A 19763-nucleotide genomic window follows, 5' to 3' on the forward strand; every position below is an offset into this window, starting at 1 on the left:
ACTTCAAATTTTGTTCTCATAAACTGAAATGAAACACTGAATTACTATTTCCACATAAAAGCTTTTTTTCTTTTGCAAATTTCTCCCTTGGCCAACTGAAAACTTAAAAAAATAAATAAAAGGAGGAGGAATATAATCAAGCAAAGTCTGAGGAAAAAAATAAACTAGCAATGGAGCTGATAAAAGAAAAAAAGTTTAACTATCACATTCAAAAAATGGTAAACAAAAGGTCATAACACCACCAAAACCTTTTAAACTTTTCACTTCAAAGAAAAATTGGAAAAACAACGAGTTGATAATAAATTTATGTTTTGATGAAATAGCATTCGTATTGGAAAAACACTCCATCAGGAAATGTTGAACTAGTCGTAAGAACTTTATCTACAGATTACTCAGAAGAAAAAATACTCTATTTTGTATTGTTCACATTTAAAAATAAGTGACATTTTCCATATTAAGTTCTGACATACTTACATTATTTCTGTATGTCTCCATTGATGCATAGCCAGCTGATTCTATGTCATAAAATATAGCAAGTTTCCTATTTAGTTTTGAGTTACTTTATCCTGTAAGTTAATAACTAGTTCAGGACTGAGAAATCTTCAAGCACAAAATAGCTTAAGCTTAGCAGATTGATGCAGATGGAGCCTTTTTTATTTATTCCAGAAGAAATATTTTCTCGATTATATCAACATAGTTGTGGCCCTTTACATTCCTGTTACATCCCCTGAGCGTTTCAGAGTATTACCCATATTTTATGAGTGGTTTTAAGCTTCTGGCTACTTTTGAAAGGAATATTCATCTTCACAAAAATCGCTTACCAGCTGCTAGCAAGCTAATAGACACCATTCTTCAAAGTAGAAGCCTGAAAAATTTAGACGAGTATTTTTCTTGAAACAAGGAGAGAAGTAGAAAAATACTTCGTTTAAGAATTTACCACAAATAAATCTTCCTAAGTTTTTAAGCCTAGCAAGATTTCATCTGATAAAGGTCTATAAATTCCTCTGGGCAAAATACATAGGAATAACATACCAAGTTAGAAGCAGTGGTACTTGAAAGAAAAGAGAGAGTAGTAGTGAGTACACTTGTCAGAAATGAACTGCCCATCAATTCATTAATGGAATAGCATTTCTGGCTCCAGTCCCAGAGCTGCTTTCTAGCATTGTTCTAGGGTTAGAGCATCATAAAAATCCACCATTACCACCACCACCCCCGCAACAGCATCTAGCCATGCTCTTCACAGCCTGCTTGGCAAGCCTAAGGGACACTGGAAGTCCCAACTCCTTAGCTCATGTTGTCCCTCAGCAGTTTGTCTCTCCAAGGCTTTCTAGATCCTTGCTCTCAATCCAGCCAACTGATAAACTCTGAGGAAAGAGCTTGGGAGCCCAGGAACCACTGGAGTTCCCAAGACCATGATTCCACTCTGACCACCATTAACCTCCCTTGAGGAGCCCATCCAGTACTCTACTCTTTCCTGTGAGAGGAGGTGGGACACCACTGTGGCCAGGCAGAGTGCTAGGGTCTAATCTAAAGAATACCAAATCTGAAACCCCAAATATATCACAGAATAGTGACTTCCTTGTGCCAGCCCGGGCGAGGCTTTTCTGAAACACTGGGAAGGACGTACGTATTTTGAGCAGTTGGTGCCAGTATCTTTGTGTGTGTGCTGGGTTTGAGTGGTGGTGGTTTTGGTAGCAGGGCAGGGGACTACAGTAGTGGCCCCTGTCAGAAGCTGCTCAAAGTTCCCCCTTCTCCGAGTCAGACCCACCTCTAGCCAAGGCCAAGCCAGTTAGTGACAGTGGCTGCACCTCTGTGAAAATGTATTTAAGAAGGGCAACCTGAGAGAAGACTGGGGACTTGTGAGAAGGAATTACAAGAAGGATGCCTATGCGAACACCGAGGTCAGTGGAAGAAAGGGGGAGAGGTGCGCCGGAGCAGAGCCCCCTGTATCCCATGGTGAGATGGCAGAGACACCCCCCTGCCACCATGGAGGTCTGTGGTGGCACAGAGGCCGACCTGAAGCCTGTAGAGGAGCCCACACCAGGACAAGCATCTGCACTTAAAGTAAGCCAGGACTCTGAGGGAAGAAGCAGCCCCCACTGTTGTAGTTCAGCGCTGGGAGGACTGCAACACGTAGGAGGGACCCACTCCAGATCAGCTCAGGAACAGCTACACCCCGTGGGAAGGACTCGCTGTGGAGAAGATTCATGGAGGACTGTCTCCAGAGAGAGAGGAGACATGTGGAGCAGGGGAGGAATGTGCAGTGTTCACCCCACCTCCCGAGCAGGAAGAAGTGGCAGCGCTGACTGCAACCCCCATCCCCTGCCCCCTGCGCTGCTGGGGGAGGAGGTAGAGAGATTAGGAGCAGATCTGAGCCCAGGAAGAAGGGAGGGGTGGGGGGAGGCAGTTTTTTGGATGTGGTGGCACTTCTCACTGTCCCACCTCGTCCAAGTTTTGTTCTTGTTAGTGTTTGAATTAAAGTTATGTTCTCTTTTTTCTTCCCCTAACCAGTCTGTCTTTTGCCCGTGACCCACCTGTCCCTGTCCTTATCTTGACTCCTGAGCCTTTTACTTTATTTTCTCCTTCCCATTCCTGAGGCGGAAGGGGTGAATGAATGGCTGCGTGGTGCTCAGCTGGCCTGTGGGCTCAAACCACTACAGTGTGGTACAAAGTTCACAGCTCTGCCAAGGATTTCAGTTTTCTCTAATAAACAGTGCAATATTGTAGCAACAAATCATCCTATTCATCATAAAAAAGATTTACAACTGCTACTCTGAGACACACCATAAACTTTCTATACCAGTCTCAAAGGTAGGGAGAGAAATTCACTCCAGCCAGGCAGCCCCTTTCCAGATGCACTGCAGAAAAAAAAAAAAAAACACTTGCCATGCACATTTCAGCTGGTTCATTGAGCTTGCAGGGACACAGTAGCTGGGGAGCAGCTTGAGGGAGGCAGAGGTCTATCACCCGGTTCACTGCAACAGGCACAGCCAAGTGACAAGACAGCGGACTGGCAGCCTAAACAAGCACGACACAGCTGTAACACCACTCTTCCAGACAATGTCTTAACACAGAAAGTGGCTGTTCCCATCTCCTCTTCCCTACACTGCACTTCCCCCTCACTCTTTCTCCACTAAAAGAAACTCATTTGAAGTCATGACTCTGTTGTTGAGATCTGGAAACTACATTTTTAAAAAAAAACAAAAACAATCTTTTTGATGTTTTATTTGCAGGATGAGTTTAACAAGAACTCTGCTACATGTTTAACTGAAACAGCAACATACGAAAAGCCTGGTGTGAATGACTAAACACTGACTGGGAGGCTTAATAAACACCTATGCCTTTAATTTGAGAAATTAACTAACACATAAATCAATTAATACATCTAGATGATTGGCTTTAAATGTGTAGCCACATAAAACATCTCTCCTTCCACATACAAAATTCAATATAATAAACTGATTATTTAACACCAGTCCATAAAGTAATTAAAAATACAAGAAGCCCAGACCATTATTACAAATTCCTGGTGCTTGGAAACACTGCACTTAATCCAAAACACCTTTTCTGAACAACAACAAACCACTTCTAATATTCATAATACAGCAAGAATCGATAAAGTCAAGTTGTTGGCTTCTGTTATTGGGCTTGTGTTGCTTGTCATCAAAAAACTTAATTTACTTGGAAGTAACTTGCACACCTTCACACAAAGCACTATCAAGTCTTAGCTAAACAGAGCTGAACTGAAGCAGTCCTAGATGAGAGATCATGCTCCCACTGCCTGAAACGCAGAAATCACCTTCTTAATATAGCCAGAACTTAGTATCTTAAAAATCAAGATGTGTGGCCCAATCTCATCCCTTGTGTACATCTGCACACCTGAAAAGTGGACAAGGAAATATTAACATGCATGCAAACATTTCATAATTTTCAGAACACAGAAGTGAAAAAGCAGAGGCGACTGTTTTGTATTGAGAAATGAAGATACCATTTCTTGATGAACATTTAGCCTATTTATACTCAATTGTACCATGTTATCATTTAGTGTATTAATACTTAAAGTGAAATGAAAAAAAAAGGTTACTAACCTGTGGGAAAAGCGAGTAAGTTGCATTGTCGATAGTGACAGAATATAAAAATTCCCCATCAAACCAGAGGTTCTTTCCCATCGGGGAGTTCAGCTTTGTCATAGCAAAGAGCTGCCCAGGGTCACAGCATTCTTCCAGCAGTTTCCTAGTGAAGGCAACCAAAAGAGAAAGAGCCACATTAATTAGGGCTTTGGCACGCCTTCTCTGACAACCACCCCTCACACCTGAGATCCTGCTGCTCTCAGATGCTCCGAAGCAAGCCATTCATCTTCCCAGCCAGTGGATGAACCATGGGTGACTTTTTTTTTACTTACAGGAGGGCCAGAAAACCTGATTTTATTTCAGAAAAAACTTTGAAATAGATAGTAAAAAATTTAAACCTCCATTCACTTTTGAGTGGCATAGAAATAGAACCAAGATTCATCAAAGAAAGTCCAACCTTTAGAACTCATTCTAATTAATAAAAAACTGGTTTCCAACACATGGAGAGATCAGAGAAGCAACTTTGAAAATTACATCTGAGTTATATGAAAAGTCAGTACCAAACCTTATTTGTGAAAAGCAGGCCTCCTAAAACCCCACAGTTACATAACTTAAGCATGGAAAAATTTGGCATCTCTCTCCAGTTACTAAATATCCTAGCGCTAAATTCACAGCAGTATTAGAGTCTGCCTTCCAACTGAAGTCCAACTTGAGTCATCCCAGTATGATTATATATATTATATATATCTAGTGGATATTATACTTCTTGTTTCCTTGCTGAAACTGCATCTCCTCTTACATATTCATTTCCCCAAAACACTTACTACTCAGCTTGAGTAGAAATTGGAGAGCTGGTAAGGTGGCTGAAGGTTGTATCGAGCAAAAACTGTATCACAGCAAACTCAGCAATTAATATCCTAAAATACAGAATGATGAAGAGTTCTATCCTATCTTTCCAAAGCACTCATGGGAGTGGCTCTCTATAGGAAGGGTGACACTTCTACTAGTTTTTATATGTAATAAAAGTATGTAAAATTTTCATTGCAGAATTATGCCTTTACAGTAATTAATATATTATTATATATTTTTTTCTCATTTATTTTAAAAGGAATACTAAAGAGACAGACAAGACTTTATTTAAAACCATTAAGTCATTCACAGAAATGTTTAAATTTAAGTTTTACAGCTACTTTTCTTCTCTAAAAATGTATGGTTTAAAAAAAAAAAAAAATCATTTTTTCCCCTATCAAAAATTGACTTTTCCATAAGTTAATAATTTTCTGTAACTGTCTGAATACTATTTTCCATACATAGTTCAACTGAAAGTTTGATGAAAATCGTAGAGTGGATTTTTTGTAATCTTAGCAGAAGAGGAAACAGCTTGAAAATGTTGCATGGCAAACAAAAAACCTAGGGGTTTTCAGTGCTATTCGTTAGCTTTCCCCATGGGGGAAGTTCAGTGTTTTGCTCTGGTTCAGCTCCAGGGCAGAGCTGCCCCGACTGATACACCGGGGCTGTGGGACGCTTCCTCGCGTGGAGGAAGGCTCTCATGGGACAGCAAGGATGCAAGCGCAGGGAAGCTGGACTGAGGGCAGGAGGTCCACTCCTATCCTATAACAGGTACTTAAGAGTAGCCTTTGCACATGACATGCAGGCAAATTAAGCTGTTAAAAGGAAGCAAATTACACAAGGTAACTGGATATCACATTTTGTTGGAAGTCAAGTCGGCTTCTACCAAGAGCCGCAAAGTAAGAGATCCCCCTGTAACAGTCCCCCCAGGCAGCCAAAGAGGTAACTGATTTTTACGGAGACTCAATCAGAAGCTTATGGTCAGGGTGCTTCATGGCTCAAAATTTCAATATTTTGTCCATTTGACCCCACAGCACTGCACCAGAGAGCATGAGGCTCTACCACGTATCCAGACCTTACATTGTGAGTGTGCAGGGCTCACGACCGCAGAGCATCCTGCTGCTCAGAGTGAAGTATTATGGGCACTCATTTGTTTCCATGTTTTCTCCATACACACCTGGATAACTCCATCTGTATAAATAAGTATTTCAGAAAAGATGTAAATCATTGTGCTCTGGTGCACAAGTCAACCTCAAACTAATGAAGTCAAAACTGTGTCCAGTTCTAGACCCCATAAGTCAAGAAAGACCATAGACTGGAGAGGGTCCAGAGGAGGGCCATGATCATGATCAAGTGCCTAGAAAACCTGCCCTATGAGGAACGACTTAAGAAGTTAGGTCTGTTCTCCCTAGAGAAGATAAGACTCAGGGGGGGCCTCATCACAGTTTTCCAGTACTTGAAGGGCAGTTCCAAAGAGGATGGAGGCACTGTCTTCACAAGGAGACATATGGAGAAGACAAGGGGCAATGGGTACAAGTTGCACTGAGGGAGGTCTCATCTTGATATAAGAAAGAAATTTTTTACAGTGAGAACAATCATTCCATGGAACAACTTCCCCAGGGCCATGCTGGAGTCCCCATTGCTGGAGGTTTTCAAGACGCAACTGGACAAGGTGCTAGATAATCTCATCCAGGCTCCATTTCCCACGAAAGGTTGGACCAGGTGATCATTTGAGGTCCCTTCCCAGCTCAGCAGTTTTGTGATTCTGGAACTGTTTTCCCTTAGACTGTCCATTGCAGAGCTGGTTTGTCTCCCTCTGAGCAGAACAGAGCAATGTGTTAGCCAGAGTGGCAATTTCCATTTCTAGAAACACCAATGGGTCTATCTATACCCACCAAAGAAAGGCTTCACATCACTCTCCTGCTGATGCCCAAATAAAGCCTTCAGCACAGAACTGTGAAAAATCAAACTAGAGGACATTTGAAATCTCTCACCAAACAACCTTTGCCAAACAGTTTAACACAGGCACAGAATATTGTTCCAAATAAAAGATTTGAGAGTGGAGACTTTTCTGGCTGTCTACAAACTCCAGTTTGCAGCCTTTGGAAAAATGTTTCTCTCTCTGTCAAGTGGAAAGGAAATAATTTCTGCCTATCTTTCCCCTCCTTTTCTTTGTATATTCTATTCCCACGGCAACTTTTTCATGAAAGCATAAGGTAATCCAAGATCAGTCAAAGCCTCAACTGTACGTATAGTTGTTTTTTATACAACTGTGTAACAAAATTAAAATTTCCGAGTGGAACTTTGCCACTCATACCTTCTCTGGCAGTCTGGTCTGAGCAAGAAGCACAAATATAACTGATAGCTCACTTGAAAAGTATCTAGGGAATGTTTTATAGTAAGGAATCTTTCCTTAGACAGGGTAAACTGATGAGCTAAGGAACAGCTCTTTGTATGATTCCTCTCTCCTCCCCCCATCTATTAAACTAGATATATATATACACCTGCTCTTTCCCCTCCCAAAAAATGCATTCTTCTGGTCCCATTGAATCACTTGTTAATAAACCTGTTATGAAAAGCAGTAGGTGTTTCTTGGAAGGTCCACAGATAGGCGGGTCACTAGTTCAAGTGTGCATCTGCATGTATAAGCACAAACATCTTGCGCATTCACATGCGCCTTCTGTCAGAAAAGAATAATTATTAGAAGTCTTACATTATTCAGACTCTCTTTCTGATCCAAATCCCAAAATTACAAAGTGAGAAAAGCTCCATAGGAAAACGTGCATTAAAAAGCAGAACAAATTCAAAGGCCAACCCTAAAGCAGGGTACTTTGCAGGATAAGGGTTTGTGAACTGATTTGCTCAGCTTGATTAACATGTACAGCTACAATGTTATGATAGAATTTGCAAAACTACAGCAGCTTTTAGCCAAGGATTTCGATCCACTGCAAGCATTCCCTCACTTACAGGACATAAATAATATACTTTGACTTGAAGTTATCTTCAATTCAGAGGAGACCTGCGTATGAGAGGAATTAAACAACTTGAATATTGGTATTGAAAAGGCACCAGGGGCCCTCAGGTCTGAGAGCACTTAAGGGACAAATACCTACTTACGAGAGAAGCAGGAGAAAAGTTACTTTGAGAATCTCACTTCAGGCCTCTAAAATTTCAGCCACAATTGGGCAACAAGAAGGTCATTAACTACAAAGCAGCATTAGCACTGATGTGGCTCTCCACATCAACTCAAGCAGCAACCTGTGCACAAGGCGGGAGCTGAGCAGCAGCTCTGAGACGTCAGCCCGATCCCCACGGTGTATTGTGCTGAGGTTATACCAGCAGACATTGCACACTGGAAGAAGCAGAGTGAAATAGTTGGTGCCAAGGATCCTACATCCACACTACCTTATTTTCATGGGATTTACTGCAGAGTAACTCTGGTCTGATTCCACAAAGAGCCTGTGAGTGGCTGTAGCACACTGAGTGCATTACTGCAGTGCTGTAACTGGGGACAATCAGGAGACTTGTCTCAAAAGTCCACTTCTGACCAAAGGGCTAGTACAGGTGCCACCCTCCTCCACCTAAAAGTGACCAGACCTCCTTGCAAAGTTTAAACCTAAATTCATACATCAGTGACAGAGCTTGCATAAATATCCCAAACTACTGCATAAATATCCCAAACTATTTATTCTTCATCTTAAGTTAATGAAATTTTCAGTTTGATTTCAGCCTGCAGCCAGTTAACGCTTAATCTCACCCTGGTTTGATTCAAGTCTCAGCCAATAATGACTCAGTAGCTAGTTCAAACATCCCAAATGGCTTAAAACTGGCAAATATAACATCTAAAAGCAGAAATGGGCAATTCCACAGTTCAGGTTGTCAGCCAGGAGGTTACAGCCCTTTAGCTATCTCTTCTCCACAGGTGGAGCAGGTCCAGCCTCCCCCGCACACCCACCACCACTTCAGCTCTCTGCTGTGCCTGCTTTGGGATGCTGCTCTACATGAAACACGTAAGCACTGCCAGCACAGTGAGAAGGAGGGGGAGCAGAATTCTTCCTCTCAAATTTCTCCTTTTAATCCCATGCAAAGGGGATCTAGTACGTCAATGAGGAAAAGAGCACGCTGATGGGAAGCCACTTGTCTGGCAGCAGCAACAGGAGGGCAGCTTCATGAAGGAGGACTGATGGTTTAAGCCCGATCTTAAATGGCATGCCATATAGGGGCAGGGGTATGGGTCCCAGGTGAGGCTGGTTAGGGCTATTAAGGCCTCCTGGTGCCCTGACACCAGTAACACTACCAACCACCCCTTTTTTTGCCCCAAGGGGATAGCAGTTATATCGCAAATCTCCCCAACAGACTTGCTGAACCTTGCACTGAACAGGACTCCATCCAGGTCTGCAGAGCACTGCCCTGTGAAGGACGATGCTGCATGCACGGGAGGGGGAGAGGACAGGAGAGGCTACAGCTTGATGCTGCTCTGCAGGTCCCAGCAAATGCCAGCAGTTCCCACGCTGAACAAGGGCACTGATTCAACCATCACTCAAAAATAGTAACATGAAACTTATTATCACTGTTTCATTACAGTTTGGCTTTAATTGCAGCATTAAAATAATGACTGAGGTTCAGGTTCAAGTTTGAGATAAAAATAGTTGGTCAAGCAATTTGCTTTAGTCAGACTCTGCTCAGCTGCATGGATTTAGCTGGTATCATGCTAGCCTACATCCAGAGACTACCAAATGGAGCCAGGAGCTGGCAGCACAAAACTGCAGCATTTGGTCTGACATAAGCCTCCTTTTCTTTACATTGCAGTTCACGTTCACCTCAACTTCCCATGTTTTGCTTTGGGATCAAATAAACCTGAACACCCAGAGAAAAAAAAAATTAATCTGTCTTTGGAGTTTCAGCTGATTTCAAGCCAAAACCATCAACCTTTCACTTACAACCTGGGATTTGTAGTACTGCTGAAATCCAGAGTACGGAAGGTCGCTTGGGTTCATTAGGGAAGATATGCACAGCTCCATCTCAGTGCAATTGCTTAATTGTTTCCATCTACGTATCCCCCAGCAGAGGCAGGAGGACCTACCCATAGCCTCGTGGACTCCTCAACTAAATCAACACCTATTCCCCAGTACATGCAACTTAAGGGACCCTGAGCTAACATCCCCATCAGAAATACCTCAGGGATTAATATCAATAGTGTCTCTGAAACACAACTGGTCTGACTACCTCCAACACTATGAGTCTCAAAATCTAATCCTGAAATTTTTCCATGTGAATAATACAGACACACATTCTTGCAAGAAGTTTTGGTGGCAGGGGAGAAACCACAATTGTTGCTTAATGGTTAGAACCTTGCCTTTAACAAATTTGCACCCAGTTTAGAGTTTGAAATTTTGGCACTTCAGGCTTTGGTTGACTTTTTAAACTATTTCTACTTCCACCCCCCCTTAAGGGATTCCTATCTTCTCAATTTTCAACCTCCCCTCTGATGAACAGAAAAGCTGGAGTTTCCTAAAATTCTCACTTTGAACAGAGTTTTTCACTCCTTCCATCATTCCTGTGGCTATTCTTACATTTTCAAAATCCACTTCTATATATTCCAAGCCTGGAAATAATATTTCTAGGATAGTCACCCCCTGCCAACTACAGGGACAAAACGACCTCTCCATTATCACCCATACATACCATGTCCAAGGCCAAAGCACATTTAACTAATTAACTATTTAGCACTCGTTTTGCTGCCAGTGCTTCCCAGGATGGAGATATCCATCTGTAACTGCAACCTGCACTCTCATTTGCTAAATGTGAGATTTCACATATGGCTCTACGGAAAATTAAGAAGCTTAGCAGGAAACCCAGGCTGCTCTGTCTCCTGGGCCTGTCCCATGGATCAGTTGCTGCCCTGCTCCTTTTCTCATCTGAGAAATTTATCAACAGTATTTTAATGATGTCTTGCAAATCACTGATTAAAATAAATGCAGAGGAACAAGAATTAATCTGAGCAAGTTCACACCTGGACACATTCTAAATTCATCTATCCAATGACCACCACCATACAAGAACATTAAAAAAAATCTAGCCCCATATCCCACCCTCCAACTGCAGGCAGTAGCTAATGCTTAGAGCTATAAGAGAGTCCTCTCATACAGCCACATAACGGCTATACTTGTGGCCATTTTTTGCTCCAAGCTGGCAGCCTGAGAATTTTATGGCTCTACAGAAGCCATTCAATAACAATAAAATCACTGATTCAATTACAATCAGTGTGGTCGCATGAGCCTGTAGCTCCAGTTGGCATTTGGCTTCTGAGTATGTGAAAACATTGTTAGTTGGGTTTGGTCACACACATCGAATTTCTCTTTCCCAAAGAGCTCAATATAATTCTTGTAACTGAGGGTTAGCTTGAAAAAGTCACTGAGGTTTCAAGGTTTTCATGGTGTTTAAAGTACCTTACTGTTTAAGGGGTTCAAGCCACACTAGCCTGCACCTTAGGCAGGGCAGAAGACAAGTATAAGGAAACTGAAAGTGGAATGTAATGTTCTTCTCTTATCAGGGAAGATATCACAAACATCAGACCCTTGCTTCAAACATCTAACTACCCCTGTACCAAAGCTGCGGGTAGAACACAAGCGAACACTATGAATTTACTAGGGAGATGGAGGGAAGAAGCTGTGGCCCTTCTCATACCACCAGATGCTGAAGGATACACAGAATGAACTCCAAGTCACACAACATAGAGCTGTGTGGTCTTTCTCCTTCACATCAGAAAGAAAACTGGCCTCAGCCTTGTCAAGTATTTTGGCACCACTCCTCTCCACCCCACCTGAGATGAAATTTAAAACTACCTTCAGCGCAACTACTCAGGAATAGGATCTTAAAACTGCCTTAAGAACATCATGGACAAGAACCAAAAGAATAAGAGAACAGCCAATGCAAATGCTCTTGATATTCACAAAAGCATACCAAATTGTTTTTTTTGGGAAAGCAGTACTAATTTAAGATCTACCTAAAATTCAGACCTTTGCCAAAATCACCTAAATCAAGAATACATTGCTTTACACAGGTTGATTTCTGAAAATCCCCCAGTTACCTAAGCTCAAAGAATATGTCTAAATGCAATGAAAAATAAATACAAAAAAGAGTGGACACCACAGAGCAGAACAGAGATAATCTGATCTACTTCCCACCCCAGCTTTCTGCAATACGGTAAGATTTTATGAAGACTAATGTCATGACAGTTTTTCTCCTCACATTTATTACTATATTGTTTCTTGATATGAAACTTTCAGCCTATTTCAATACCCCCTGCAGCAATTCCTGGCATCTGGACTTTACGAGGATCATGTAATATTTCCCCCCATCTGCCTCAAGAGAGGAAAGATATCAGGACAATAAAAAGGTCACAGGCAGGACAATAAAAAGGTTGCATGTACTGACTGCCTGGCACTGCAACCTGCATGAAAAGAAAGAGGTTGCAGAGACCATAGATACTTCTCCGAACAAGGACAGTTCATGAAAACCACCTTCATTTGCTTTGCAGTAGAGCAGTATGTGCCTTTTCAGGGTGAGTAAGAAATTTTAACTATAAACTGTTGTATAATTTGCTACAAATTGACAAATTATTAGTTTGGGGGGGAAATTATGAAATCAAGCACTTCCATCTTTTATGTATCATTAGTACCTTTTCCTTTAGAACCTTCTGAGGTACCCAAAAGGGAAACAAAGTATTTTATTATATCTTTGGGCTTTCACTATTTATTTTAAAATAACTGAACAAAACATTTGGTGCCACCCACATAGTATAGTTAGCAGTTCTGTTTTCCAGACTGCAAAAGAAATATAAAACTTCTTCTTGTGTGTGTTGGGCTACCCTATCCTTGCTACCCCGGCCCTCTACAAATCCTGCTGCCTTGCAGTAGGCAAAATCTGAGCCATCAACCATTGCAGCATATCATCCTAATCTATGACTGATTTTGTCCAACTTTTTTTTTTTTTAAATGTACAAGTGATACCTGTTTTCCAGAAATGTTCAGAGTGTCACAGAATTTTTTTTTCTTCTACCCTCCTCCCAAACAAACAATGATAGACTTAGTGCTTAACATTTCAAGGATCTTATGTCTTTTATCCATTTTCAGAAGACAGCAGTAGCAACAGTATTATGTGGTGCACCTTGTAACTCCCTAAGCTTGTCTAAATTCTTTTCTCTCAAAACTGAACTGTGGCTCAGCTCAATCTCTGAATCTTCAGATGATTCTGTATTCTTTAATTTCTACCAGATTCTCCTTTGAATTTAAAATCAAATTTCAGATAATGTGATAAAGATTCACAGTTTATTATGCATTCTCCCTTTGATCAAAACCCCGCCTTTTAAGAAAAGTAATTGAAAGAACATACTTCTCTACCACTGTAAACAGACATGATTCTTTTAATAGCATCACATCAATTTATTCCATACCTTCATTAATATTGCAAGTGCAAAGGAGGACTGAACTGTGCAACATTTGGATTGCAGAAGTACAGATGAGGCCAAAATTTGCCAGGGACTATCTTTGTTATTGAACAATGTTCATGCACTAGAAGAAAGCAGGATGTTTCTCAGTGAATAGATGTCTACCTGAACATGTGACAAGCTTTAAATTTACCTTTCCTCCTGCCAATTCTTTTACTTACAAACTGAGCAATTTGATCTGGAAAGCTAATGAAACACAGAATTGTTAGCCTCTTTTCAGAGAAAATACATTTTGATTAATGCAAACTTGCTTCAAACTGCTATGCACAAAGCCTGCTTATAAGCTTTGAAACACAAATTATAATGTATGAATTGTATGAATTGTAAAGTATGAATTATAGAGTATGAATTCTAGTATTCAGTCAGATGAAGTTTTTCTAAGATTCTCATACCAGATGTACAGCTATATATAAAGAAACCGCCACAAGTTGTGACTTGCAATAGCAAAAACAGCACCGTAGCGCTGCTTTATTACTCATGCAGTAAAAACAACTGCAATGTGCGATGCCATCCAGTTGCCTGTATTGTTCCCAATAAGACCCCAACCACATCCAGAAAAGACAGCAGCAGTGACTTGTCATCTCACCTAAGAACTGCAACAAACAGCCACATTCCCTTGAGAAGTGACAAATTTGAACATGAGTTGATAACTTCTGGGAAGCATCCAGCAGCTCAAGAAAAGTGACCTCAAATGATGCTGGAATTCACTGGCACTGCACCAGATTGCTCCTTTGCTTTGCAAATGCCACCACCAGCTGCCCCTAAAAACAACTGCGTTTGAGAGCCCATCCCAGGGAAGACACGGGGTTCATCTCACTTCATTTACCATATTTGAAATGTAAATGCTTCTACCCAAGTCACTCTGAGGCTTCTTCATAGCGGAGATAGCTTCTTTCAGGGTGTGACTGATCTCAAACTAAAGAAACACCTATTTCCCTATTTCCTCTCCAATGACCATAAGGCAATTGACTACCTTAGACAGAGACATCTACGCTTGGTAGTTTAATTCCAATCCACAAAGCCAGACCTGCTGCTTCAGACCCCAGACAGCCTATCAGGGCTTCTGCAGTTAACACAAGCTGTGAAGGAGGGGCTGTAGGTCTTCTGGCTGTCTACAGCATCTCACAGAAGGATGTTATTTGCCAGCAGCCTCACCTGATGGTTTCCCAGCCCTCCTCATACAGCCCTCACAGTGGGCTGTCAGGAAGATGAGACGGTACAACTGCATGAACTGGTAGTTTAGTCAGAGAGAATTCAGAGGCAAAGGGGAGCAGGGCAGGGGGAACAGATTAATTGCTTCATGTGCTATTCTTCTTCTTTTTAATCTTATAAACCTGGCAGGAGTAGAGCAGCTTTCACAGAGATGAGGTGAAATTAATGAATTGCTGTCTTGCAAAACAGCAGAACCATCAACTGAGACAGAAAGTTACAATACATGACAGTGCTGCTGCAGGGGGGGGAAATGAGTTGTTCTTACCACTTCCCTCATTCCTTTCAGCAAAATTTCTGCTTGTTTTGTGCAGCTACAAGCAGAGAGAAATATTTGGCTTCAACAAGGGCACAGGATGGTTGTATTCTTCCAGGAGATTCACTAAAAATAAATCAAGCAGCTCTAATCTTACATTTGAGCTTGTACTATCTAGAGTGATGATACATACCACCTAGATCTAAGCAGTCAATTATCACACTACACTGACTTCTCCACCTGCTTCTGCAACCCAGATAAAGCCTTGTAAGTATTACATAACGCCCCTCACAAAAGTGCCCCCACGCTCCAATCCAAGAAGGTCCATAGGGAGCTTTTTACTAATTTGATCAGTTAAAGTCATATCCCTCCATAGAAGGTGAAATGGCCAGGAAAAAAAAATATATATAATATATATGTAATTTATATATATATATATATTCCTCTGTTACACAGATTTAAACATCTTGAAACGTCTAAAAACTGAGACCACAGAAATGAAGAGGAATAATCCTCCACTGGTCAATCTGAGTGCTTTTTGATGCAAAAACTGCAAGCAAGCAGGCAGCAATTGCCTATACATGTGATAGAGACAAGAATACATAAAAGTATCACATGAACAGACATGAAAGAGCAATACATTTTCAAAGGCTTATGAAGCTGCACATTTGGGGGGAAGCTTTAACCTATCAAAGACATATGAATAGATCTACAACTGAAGGAAGCCCTGTTTTGTTCCTCTCACTTTTCAGAAACTGCTTCCCATGTCTCCTAACTATCACTTGTTTATGAGACGGACTGAGTTTTGCCTGGTTGCAAAGCATCCATCTGACACCCTGCCAGCTAGCAGGATGAGCTGATCGGTCAATCAGGAGGCCAAAGAAAATAGGAAACCTCAGTTTTGATCTCTCTCTTCTATCCAGCCACTGTTTTTCATGAAACTTGTAGGAACTGACTATCTTAAAGACTTCTATTATTCTGACAAATTTTGATAAAATTAGACAGTGAGAATAATTTCATAAAGGGGGTGCATTATGATTTAGATTACAGTCATTTATATCACATTTCCTACTGGCTGGGGGGCGGGGGGGGGAAATCCAATAAATGCCAAATAATGCCTTGCTCTTGCTTTCTTGAAAAGGCCATTAACAAAACTGTGTGTTCTTTGTTGCTTCTGTATACCCAGAATTATACACCAGTTAAGCTGCAGTAGTCCAATTTTGGATGAAGGCTGTGATTTAATGCACCATCAAGCATTGACACCAGACTTCACTTACAGCCTGAGTTGCTGCAACCATCAACGTCACTTTTGAAAACAGCTGATGATCAGCTGGCCAAGTATCCAGAGATATTTCTGAACTGAATTCAGTGATCCTTATGTATGATGACGAATGGCTTCCAACAGATGAAAATTAATGGTAAAATTATCACAGATTAAAACAGAGCCATTTACCTGAAATATACCCTGAACTTGCATTTCCGCTGTTTGCAGTTACAAGCTTCATTTTTAAAGCAGTTTTGCTAACATGTTTTAAATCTTGCCTGAGTACTAGGTGCTACTAAATCAGTTTCACTGATGCAAATACTTTATTAAATGCAGCATGTGGATTAAAACAAAGGAAAGGCACATCCAATTTGAAATGTATTTTCATTAGAAGTTCCAATGCCAAGTCTTTTTAAGTCCCTTTTCCTCTGGTGAAGCCATAGAAAAAAGTTAAATGGCAATCATCTTGCACTCACCTTGAGTTGATTTGAATTCTGGCTATTGCCTGTTTTACAAATTTACTGAAATCAAAAAGGAGCTCACCAGCTCCAAGTTGAAATGAGTCTGTTCTTACAGGCAAGGTCAGCTGAGATGCTGTCACTTAGTCATCTCCAAACACCTGTCACAGGAACAAGAGGCAATATAGACTCTCTGTCTTCAGAGCTTGCTAAACCCAGAAAAAAAAAAAAATAAAATCAAGTTTATTGACAATCATTAGGGTATAATGCAGAACTGGGACTCCGGTATGATAAAGCAAAAGAGAAGCAAACACTAAGCCTGTTGCTGGGCCACAGGATTTCTTTTTGCAACTCTCCTACTTCCTTTTTCGGTGGCTGAGTGACAGCTGTGTTATATTAATTGATTCGTGATGCAGGAGCACTTAGTGGTTGAAGCCCCCTTTTGCACTCACATAAGAGTCTACTGGCGTGTTTCAAGTCTCAGTGTTCTTCCTAAGAGACCACAGCCCAGCCACCATGCAGCTCGGCACTGATTTTATGATGGTCATCTAGACTTTCCACAGTCAACAAAAGGACACTTGCCCTACCTTAACACAGGTATCTAAGGCAGAGTTGTCAGTATCTGCAAGTACCTCTGCCTGTTCATTATTTTCAGCAGGAGGAAACTATAAGTATGAGTACTAGCAGAGAAATGTAACTTCTAGGCAGTTAAAGTAACTGTGATGAACCACAATCTGCTATATCCATAGGTGACTCTACATCATTAAAATCTGTTGCTTATCCCATGGCCTAGACAATAGGAACACAATCACAGGAAAGTGATTTTATTTTTTTTTTTCCTTTCCGAACATATCTCAGTAACAAAAACTGCCATATGCCTTACTTCCTCTAGCACCTCATGAGAAAAGAAAACGCTGATACGGAAGTAAACTTTTGCCATTTGCTCTCAACAGTTCTGCCAACTTACTGACAATTCTATGTAAAACTTCTCTTGTGATTACTCACAATGTGCTCAGACCTCCACTCTCACCAGTGCTCACTACTGCAAAGTAACCTAGCTAGTATCTAACAGGAGGTGTGGAAGAGTCCAATAGACACTTTCCCCCTCCCCACCCACATCTTCTCATTTCTGAGTCACACCACTCCTTCCCTGGCAATCTGACCTGAGCCAAGTCCCTTTGGCTACAGTCACAACACCAACTCACTGTTCACCATCACAACTATACACTTTGATTCCAGGGTATATAAAACACCGAGAATGTCCTGGGTCAGACTTAAGTAGCCAGGACCTAAGCATTCCACGTCTCCTCTAAACATGTACTCTGCATTTCTATTAGTCAACTGCTGATTTCAAAGGACTTGCAGAGACTTATATGACTGATTCCAGACTAAGAGGAGCTGGCAGGATCCCCCTGAATGCTTCTCTCAACCAGCTAGAAAGAATTTGCCAGTGTAATAAGGGAACATAAACCTGGCCTTTCAGGACAAATATTCACATGGCACTGAAAGCACAGTTTCTGAAACTCACATTTCCAAAGCTTCCAGAATTTCACAGGCACATCCCTACGTCTTGTCAGGGCTCTGAAACAGTCCTTGGCATAATGCAAACAGCTTCAGCCATCAAGGTCATCACATATCTACAACTCCAGGTTCTAACTCATCGCACGCTATTTTGCCATTGCCATTAAACAACGGATGTGTGGCAGCACTCACTGCAAACACAGAGTTTCACAACACACCACAATGTTTAGTGGTCTGGGTTTGGTTTTGAGGGCTTGGGGGGCAGAGGTTGCCCACACAGGCATAGAAACAGCAGCAGAAGCAGAAAGCAGGCAGTTGTTTGGCAGTGAAAAAGAAGAGGTGAGGAGGAGACAGGAACCATATTTGAGTCTATCCTAACCTAACTAGTTTGCTGCACTATGCTCTGTGCTGCTCAGAATAAGTCAGGAATGCACAAACACCATTACCTAGAGCAATCAAACAGCTTCCCTGGGGATAAACATGATTTATGTACTAGGTTTTTTCAGGCCTGAAGTCCTGGCAAAAACAGCAACGTATCCAACTTCACCCCTCCACCTAATCTGGTGGCCTTTAACAAGTTAACACTAAAGGCAAGAGAAGAATTCATAAAAGCCTGTCAAACACAAAACTGCAGAGATTACTACATGCTACAACTCCTACCTAACTTTACCAAGACGCTGTTTCCACCTACCTTTCCTGCCTCTGTCATCTGCTGGACCTGCCCCCAGCTACACAAGCACACCTCCTCTGCACAGGCACGCACACCAAGCAGGTGGTTTTGGGAAACCCTAGGGTTCCAGCACTGCAAAACAGCTTCTCTACAGCTGCAGGAAATGTTCCTGTCAGAATTCAAGTCTGGGGGTTTACTTTCCCTCCTCTTTCTGCTCCACTGATTGAGAATGTTTCATCCTTTTTAGACTTCTTTATTCCCCAAAACCCAGTTACGGGATTCGTTAGAGTTAAGGTAGTAAATAGGTGAACTCTTCCTTTTTAGATAGCTGCCTGGCATACTACAGCAATGCAAAATCTGGTATCTTGTAATGCCTGCAAGAATTACGTATAGTGCAACATTATGAAATTCTAAATGAAAGTGAAACCTGAAGCATTTGACATACACAGCCATACATATCACAGGAAACTATTTTTGCTTGAAGGACTGTTGAAATCCTACATTTAATTAGCTGCCATGCTCTAGTTTTCAGACTACCCATAATCCAAAGAAACCTAAATAATAAAAAAATACTGGAACTAGGTTCTGAAAAGAGCTGAAAGGGTAATTTATAAAACAGCAGTTACGAACAAGACATAAAACTCACAGCCATGCCAGGTGTCGGGCTAGCATGCCCAAATGATCCCACTGATGAGGAAAGGGGAAGAGGAGCTGTACAGCTCCTAAAGAGTTAGGCAAACTCTGGAGCTCCAATAACCAGGGGCCTTCTCCACCATGAACAGGCAGCAAGATGAAGTGTAGTGCATCCACTCAGATCTTTTACCTTCATCTCACGCTACATAATCACCATGGGGAACAAACTATTTCAAGACAGCAGATTCATCCTTTAACCACTGTCAAGCAGCACCCGTCTGCTCAAGGGAGTAACTGTCTTGTTTCCCATCCACCTTCTGCCTC

The 19763-nt window shown here is 41.5% G+C and overlaps 1 protein-coding gene across 1 annotated transcript in view; it reads right to left on the reverse strand.

Annotated features, from left to right (window-relative positions):
• The window catches only part of ST8SIA1 (ST8 alpha-N-acetyl-neuraminide alpha-2,8-sialyltransferase 1), a 133393-nt gene that overhangs the window by 95893 nt on the left and 17737 nt on the right, over positions 1-19763 (reverse strand). Inside the window, exon 2 of the mRNA XM_042795337.1 lies at positions 4089-4233. Within this exon, the coding sequence (XP_042651271.1) occupies positions 4089-4233 (145 nt within the window). The remainder of the gene's footprint in view (positions 1-4088; positions 4234-19763) is intronic.

The sequence above is a fragment of the Tyto alba genome, unplaced genomic scaffold (genome assembly GCF_018691265.1).
Source record: "Tyto alba isolate M040663 unplaced genomic scaffold, T.alba_DEE_v4.0 Super-Scaffold_21, whole genome shotgun sequence".
In the NCBI taxonomy this organism is placed as follows: domain Eukaryota; kingdom Metazoa; phylum Chordata; class Aves; order Strigiformes; family Tytonidae; genus Tyto; species Tyto alba.